Source organism: Solanum stenotomum, chromosome 11 (assembly GCF_019186545.1).
Source record: "Solanum stenotomum isolate F172 chromosome 11, ASM1918654v1, whole genome shotgun sequence".
In the NCBI taxonomy this organism is placed as follows: domain Eukaryota; kingdom Viridiplantae; phylum Streptophyta; class Magnoliopsida; order Solanales; family Solanaceae; genus Solanum; species Solanum stenotomum.
The window spans coordinates 12,473,188-12,481,067 of record NC_064292.1 but is presented as its reverse complement, the minus strand read 5'-3'; the positions used below and the strand labels follow the sequence as shown (position 1 = coordinate 12,481,067).

At 41.4% G+C, this 7,880-nt stretch overlaps 2 protein-coding genes across 2 annotated transcripts; both read right to left on the bottom strand.

Annotated features, from left to right (window-relative positions):
- Nucleotides 1-1,269: 1,269 nt before the first annotated feature.
- LOC125845657 (uncharacterized) lies at nucleotides 1,270-3,016 on the bottom strand. The gene is made up of 4 exons (XM_049525205.1): nucleotides 2,983-3,016; nucleotides 2,665-2,899; nucleotides 1,766-1,978; nucleotides 1,270-1,687 (listed from the first exon to the last, which is right to left on the bottom strand). The coding sequence occupies exons 1-4, from the start codon at nucleotides 3,014-3,016 to the stop codon at nucleotides 1,270-1,272; spliced, it is 900 nt and encodes a 299-aa protein (XP_049381162.1).
- A 1,038-nt stretch (nucleotides 3,017-4,054) lies between these two features.
- On the bottom strand, nucleotides 4,055-7,516 carry LOC125845656 (uncharacterized). Its single transcript, XM_049525204.1, has 6 exons — nucleotides 7,457-7,516; nucleotides 5,940-6,188; nucleotides 5,258-5,431; nucleotides 4,975-5,163; nucleotides 4,676-4,789; nucleotides 4,055-4,534 (listed from the first exon to the last, which is right to left on the bottom strand). The coding sequence occupies exons 1-6, from the start codon at nucleotides 7,514-7,516 to the stop codon at nucleotides 4,055-4,057; spliced, it is 1,266 nt and encodes a 421-aa protein (XP_049381161.1).
- Nucleotides 7,517-7,880: the final 364 nt, after the last annotated feature.

Below are 7,880 nucleotides of genomic sequence, written 5' to 3'. Positions count from 1 at the left end.
GCAGAAAACCACAAAAAACAACAATTTAAACATACTAGACTAACTTAACCACCACCCACATGAATATTAACCGTAACTTATACTGTATAGGCCATATACCTGTCGAGCTTAGACCCACAAAAATTGAAAAACTTGGTGAGGAATTCCAACTTCGCGACACGAATTTGTTTTTGGGAAGAGTTAGGGTTGAAGGAGAAAGGGGAATAAGAAGTTCAGGAGAGAAAATATAATTGAAGGAACGGATTTGGGGATTAAAAGGAGATAGGGGTCGGGTTTTACCATTTTAGTCGGGTTAAACCCGACTTTTTAAATGAAAATGACCAAAAACTTACCAGGTCCGCGACGCGGATCCGTCGCGAACATACCTTGCTATTTCGCAGCTTTGCCTGGGGCATCTACCACATGGATGAAATAAGTTTGCGACGCCCTCCTGTCGCGGACTCGATTGTTTTACACGCCCCATTTTCGCTTGGGGTTGTCCTCTTGCAGAAACAAGTCTGCGACGCAGTGAGGTCGCGGACTTCACTATTTTCTCGCCCCAGAAATTGTTTGTTTTTGCTTTTAAATTCAAATTACAACTCTTAAAATCACTGCACTAACCTATAACTAAAATTAAATCAACTAGCCTATTCAAATAAAATACAATGGGACTATCTTCTAAAATGCAAAGTCTCGAGTTGCCTCCCGTGTAGCGCTTGATTTAACGTCGCGGCACGACTCAACTCCCTCTCATTCATTGCTCAACTCCAAACTTTCTTCTTGTCGAACAACCTCTTGTCCGAAGTAATACTTCACCCTTTGTCCATTCACAATGAATGTGGATTGCCGTCATTCATTCCATAACTCTACATAGCCGTGGTCAGTGATGCCTACCACCTCGAATGGTCCACTCCATTTTGACTTCAACTTACCTGGAAACAACCTCAATCTAGAGTTAAACAATAATACCTTTTTCCCAGGCTCAAAAATTCGAGGAACAATATTCTTATCATGCCATCGTTTGGTCTTCTCCTGAAAGAGCTTAGCATTTTCATAAGCATGGAGTCTGAATTCCTCCAATTCATGTAGCTGACCCATCCTTTTTCTCCCTGCTAGTTCTGGGTACAGGTTCAACTTCTTCATTACCCAGTAAGCCTGATGTTCTAATTCAACTGGAAGGTGACACGCTTTACCAAACACCAAGTGATAGGGAGAAGTCCCTATCGGGGTCTTATAAGCGATCCTGTATGCTCATAATGCATCATCAAGCTTCATTGCCCAATCTTTCCTTTAGGCATTCACTGTTTTCTGTAGAATCTGCTTCACTTCCCTGTTTGACACTTCTACCTGGCCGCTAGTTTGAGGGTGGTATGCTGTAAGTACCTTGTGTCTGACTCCATATTTAGCTAAGATATTCTTCACTAATTGATTTATGAAGTATGTCCTTCCATCACTGATTATTGCTCTCGGAGTTCCAAACCGAGTGAAGATGTGCTTCTTTAGAAACTTCAATACCACTTTAGCATCATTGGTCGGCAACGCCACTGCCTCAACCCATTTTGACACATAATCCACAGCCACAAGTATGTACTGATTTCCATTCGATAGAGGGAATGGACCCATGAAGTCGATCCCCAGACACAAATATTTCAACATCCAAGATGTTATGCAAGGGCATTTCATGTCGTCTGGAAATAGACCCCATCCTCTGACATTGATCACAACTTTTCACATAACCTGCAGCATCTCTAAATAGAGTAGGCCAGAAAAAACTTGATTGAAGCACCTTATGCACAGTGCGCTCACCTCCATGATGACCCCATATGCAGACGAGTGGCAACTATCCATCACTTGTCTCATCTCGGACTCAGGCACACATCTCCTCATCATTTTGTTCGGCCTTTGCTTGAAGAGATAAGGTTCATCCCATATGTAGAACCGAGCATCATAAATAAGCCTCTTCTTTTGGTGTGTGGTTGCACCTGGTGGAAACAATCCCCTAACCAAATATTAACAATGTCTGCATACCATGGTAGTTCGGTCACCTCTAGCGTCAATAATTGCTCATCAGGGAATTCCTCTCTAATCTAACCTTGCTCTCCCACATGTGACGAACTTTCCAATCTTGACAGGTGGTCTGCAATCTAGTTTTCTGAACCTCTTCGGTCCTTGATGTCAATGTCAAACTCTTGCAGCAATAGAATCCACCTGATTAACCGTGGCTTTGCATCCTTCTTGTTGAATAAGTACCACCAAGGCGAGCATTTCTTTTTTAGTCACTGTGTAGTTGGTTTGGGCCGCATCCAGTGTCTTGCTTGCATAATATATTTAGTGAAACACCTTCTCTTTCCTTTGCCCCCAACACTGCTCCCACAGCCACATCACTTGCATTACACATTAGCTCAAAAGGAAGCTCATAATTTGGGGAAGTTAGGATTGAAGCTTCTATCAGCTTCTCCTTCAATGCTTCAAAAGCTTACATGTATTGTTCATCANTTTGGGCCGCATCCAGTGTCTTGCTTGCATAATATATTCAGTGAAACACCTTCTCTTTCCTTTGCCCCCAACACTGCTCCCACAGCCACATCACTTGCATCACACATTAGCTCAAAAGGAAGCTCATAATTTGGGGAAGTTAGGATTGGAGCTTCTATCAGCTTCTCCTTCAATGCTTCAAAAGCTTACATGCATTGTTCATCAAATACAAATTTCATCTCCTTCTCTAGGAGACTGCACATGGGTTTTGCAATCTTAAAGAAATCCTTGATGAATCTCCTGTAGAAACCAACATGACCCAAAAAACTTCGCACCCCTTTAACAGAAATTGGGAGAGGTAGCTTTTCAATTACTTCCACTTTGGCACGATCAACTTCCAGCCCTCTCTTAGACACCTTATGGCCCAACACAATCCATTCCTTCACTAGAAAATGACATTTTTCTCAGTTTAAGACGAGATTAGTTTCCTCGCATCTAGCCAGCACCCTGTCTAAATTCTCTAAGCACCTGTCAAGAGACTCCCCAAATACTGAGAAGTCATCCATGAATATTTCCACAAAATCTTCAACCATATCATGGAAGATATCTATCATGCATCTTTGGAAGGTGGCTGGAGCTGCATAGTCCAAACGACATTCTCTTGAAAGCATATGTCCCATATGGGCAAGTGAATGTAGTTTTCTCCTGGTCCACTGGTGCAATCATAATTTGGTTGTATCCTGAATAGCCATCCAACAAAAACAATAATATTCTTGTCCAGCCAACCTGTCCAGCATCTGATCAATAAAAGGGACATGGTAGTGATCATTTCTAGTAGCTTCATTCAATTTTCTGTAATCCATGCATATTCGCCATCTTGTCACTGTCCTGGTTGGAATCAACCCATTTCTTTCATTAGTGATCACCGTCATGCCTCCCTTTTTAGGCTCACACTGAACTGGGCTAACCGACTTGTTGTCCGAAATTGGATAGACAATACCCGCATCTAGCCATTTGATCACCTCCTTGCGCACCACATCTTTCATCACTAGGTTTAGCCTGCGCTGCGGTTGCACAATTGACTTGTGCCCCTCCTTCATAAATATCCTGTGCATGCATAAAGTTGGGTTGATGCCAGGCATGTGAGCCATCTGCCATCATATTACCCTTTTCCTCTTCCTCAATATTTTCAGAGATGCCTCAACCTGCAATTCAGACAAAGCAGAAGAAAGGATTACAAGTAAAGATTCATTAGCACCTAAGAATGCACACCTGAGATGAGAAGGGAGAGCCTTTAACTCCAACTTTGGTGCTTCCTCAATCGAAGGCTTCAGATGTGGTCCCAGGACTCTATTCAATGGCTCCACAAACGTGTGAAGCATACTCACATTCGGGACATTTAGGGCGTTAGCCAACTCCTGGGCTTCAACATCTCCCTCAATGTCTTGCCCAATTAAGACTTTCTCTAAAGGGTCTTGGGCTTCAACATATTTAGATGTCATATCCTTCTAAATGACTGTAATTGGAGACAGCTCCTCATATATTGCAGGCAACTTCATTGCCTTGTACACATCAAATACCTCGACCTTGTCATGAGCCCTCATTGTGAGTCTACGGCCGCCACATCAATTAATGCACCTCTGGTTGCTAGAAATGTGCATCCCAAAATAAATTGGACCTCTTGGTCAAGCTCAAAATCCAAAATGACAAAGTCTACGGGGAAAATCAGAGTTCCCACTTGAACTAAGATATCTTGAATAACGCCATCTGGCCTTGACACAGAACGGTCCGCTAATTGCAACATAGTGGTTGTGGGCTTGGGTCTTCCTAGTCCCAATTTGAGAAACATGGAAGTAGGCATTAAATTGATACTTGCACCCAAATCGCACAAACCTCTTTCCACAACACATCTACCAATTTTTATTTGAATAGTGAAACTCCCTGGAACTTTCAAATTAATTGGGAGCCTGTTCTGGATCCTAGAACTGCACTCCTCTGTGAGTGCTATTGTTACATACTTAGCCAATCTACTCTTGTTGGCTACCACATCTTTCACATATTTGGCGTACGTAGGAATTCCCTACAACACATCTATCAAAGGCAAGTTAACATGTACCTGTTTGAGTAATTCAATAAACTTACCAAAACATTCCTCCTCCTTTTGTTTTTTGAATTTCTATGGGAAAGGAGGAGGTGGTTTTGCTTTTGATTCCTCATTCACCATTTGTTCACTTGGTTCTGCTTCATCTACATGTGTTCCTTTTTCCTCAGCAACTTTTTCCTTTGGCGGCAACTCCTCCAATGGACGACCACTCCGAATACTCACAACATTTACCTGCTTCGGGTTAGGGTCGGTATTTCCTGGCAAACCCCCTTGTGGTCGGGAATTTTAGGCACTAGCGAACTGCCCAAACTACTTCTCCAAATTTTGAGTCGCCAATTGATTGTTTCAAACATCTGCTGCTAATTTAGCTTGATCCGCCATGATTTGTTTTAGCATGTCATCCACACTCATATCACTTTGCTTGGCAGCTTGTTGATTTCCATGGCTTTGCTAATGGTACTGTTGTCCACTACTCTATGGTTTGTGTTGGTTCTGTCCTTGATGTTGGTTTTGATTGCCACCCCAGGAAAAGTTTGGGTGGTTTCGCCAGCTCGAGTTGTAGGTATTTCCATAGCTCTGGTGATGTCCTCCTCATTGCACATTACCTACAAAATGAACAGATTCTGGGTTTGCTCTACATACCTCAGCATTGTGATCTCCACCTCCACATACTTCACACCAAGCTTGTTGTTGATGTACCATATTAACTTGGGCTTGTTGTTTACCTAGTGACATGTTGCTGAAATGAGTAGTCATCATATTCTGTATTGATGCGATCTGTGCTGACAAAGCTGTCACTGCATCTATTTCCAACACTCCAGCAGTCTTCTGCACGACCGGTTTAGCTCCAACGCCGTTCCACTTGGGGTTACCCTATGAAATTCTATTAAGCAATGTAAACAACTCAGCATATGTCTTCTCCAAAGCTTGTCCACCTGCAGTAGAATCAAGTAAAATTTGTGTTTGGTTCCAACCTTTCAATGAAGGTATGGACCAACACTTCGTTAGCTTGATGGTGATGTGGACAACTTAGCAGCAGGGACTTAAACCTGTCCCAAGCCTGGTACAAGTTTTCCCTTCCTTTCTGTCGGAAGCTTAATATGTCGCTTCTCAGCTTGGCTGTTTTATCGGATGGAAAAAACCTTATCAAAAATGTTCAGACCAGATCATCCCACATTGTTATGGAGTGTGCGGGCTCAGAGTTCAGCCATCTTTTTGCTTCCCACAACAGAGAAAATGGGAATAGTGTGAGCCTCACATAATCAACGTTCACTCTAATTGAAGTGTAGGTGTTATTGATCTAGAGGAAATTCTAGATATGCACTCTTGGGTCCTCATGAGATAGACCAGTGAATTGCTCGTTTGTGTGCAGTAGTTGCACCATGTTCTTCTTCAATTCAAATATCCCACCAGGAGCAGGTTTCTGAATACTCGAGGTAACATTGCTGGTTTGTGGGATTGCCACATCCCTCACTTTCATTTCTGCCATCACTGCCGGTGGTTCTTGATCCTCCTTTTCTTCAAAAGTTTCTGGTTTACTAGCCACAAGAGGAACATGATAAGTGAGTCTTCTTTGCCTTCTCCAGTAGCGAACAATTCTCTCTGGTTCAGCTAAAATCTCTAATAAGTCCTAATCATCTTCCAGAATGAAAACCTGACACAACCTGTTAAATGAAGAGCCAAGATCAAGTTGTCAAACTTGTACAAATAATTTAGACACTCAAAAATTAGATATTTGCCGATTTTAAAGTCCCCGACAGCGGCGCCAAAACCTTGTTGGGTCCATAAGCACACGCAAGTGCACGTGGTCACTCAAGTAGTACAACGACTCTTTCGAGCCGAATTATCGCACCCAAGGGACTTCAAATCAACAAATAACAACTTTGCTATGTCTAAAATAGATTTACTTATGTGACAACCAATTTTAGAAATTTGTTTGTAACTACTAAGTAAACCAATCTCAAAGTTTAATTACTACAATTAAACAGTTTCAGACAAGAGAATTTCACAATATGGTCAGGTAATCAAAGGTTGCAGCATAATACGATTTCCGACATAAAATTAATGTATCCTAGCAGTTGACAAGCTAACCTCCTTATGGATTTGCAAGGTTCATTTTACGATCATGATCTCCCGACCTCTAATTGCCTACCACCATTGACAGCCTAACTAAATCATTGAGCGGGGATAGGCATGAACCAGTGGTGGAGCATTAAGCTATCATCTTGCATATCAATGAAGCGCGGTACATAGGTATAAGACTATCCTATATACGAAACACTCTAATTTTACTCTATAGTGAACACACTTCCCACATTCTTTGGTCTATCCCTCTATTCATCTTCCGAGTTCAAGAGCATACAACAAGTTTATTTTAATGTTGATCACGCATTAAAATAGTTAAATAAGAATGTGAGCATAAATCACAAGAAAACCCATCTCATTGTAGAAACAAATATTAATATACCATTAATCGTAGCTACAACCCTAGAATAAGGGACTTTAGCTACTCATAGAACAAAAGATCATCAAGTAATGTTTATGGATCATAAAAGATTTTACCAAAATGAAGGAGTAGAAGAAAAGCCCTAGAAAGTGTTCCCAAATCGCCCAAATTGAGCTACTCTCGTCTTNAAGGGACTTTAGCTACTCATAGAACAAAAGACCATCAAGTAATGTTTATGGATCATAAAAGATTTTACCAAAATGAAGGAGTAGAAGAAAAGCCTTAGAAAGTGTTCCCAAATCGCCCAAATCGAGCTACTCTCGTCTTTTTAAAACTGAATAATAAAAGAAATAACACACTTAAACTATTTATAGTCTAAAATAAAACACGTGGCCAATTTCTGGTGTCCAGATCCGTGACGCGGACCTGTGTCCTCGCCTATAGTTGCACACAGATGAACCCTCTTCGCGATGCGCTCCCATCGCGCACTCCACTGTTAAGTGGAATTCCATTTCTGCATACGCGTATTGGCTCCGCGACGCAGAGATGCTCCCTCGTGGTGTATTCTCCAGCTTCTTAGCTTTTTTCCTCTGCAACTTCGTCTTTTATTTTACGACCTCTGACCAGGTGCCCTACTTTGGCTCGTTCTTCTTTGCTTTTCACCCTGGAATATCTAATCATATTGGTTAGAAGAAGGGACATCAAAAGACCCTCAATACTTAATTTTGACTACTAAAAATGCTCTCAACTTAGTTATTTATATGGGATAACTTGGTTATTAGGTGCATAAAGACGCCCAAGATCAATAATTCTTTATAGTACAAAATAAAAAGTCAAGATATTATCTTTGTAGGTGAAATTTATGTAAATCATAAA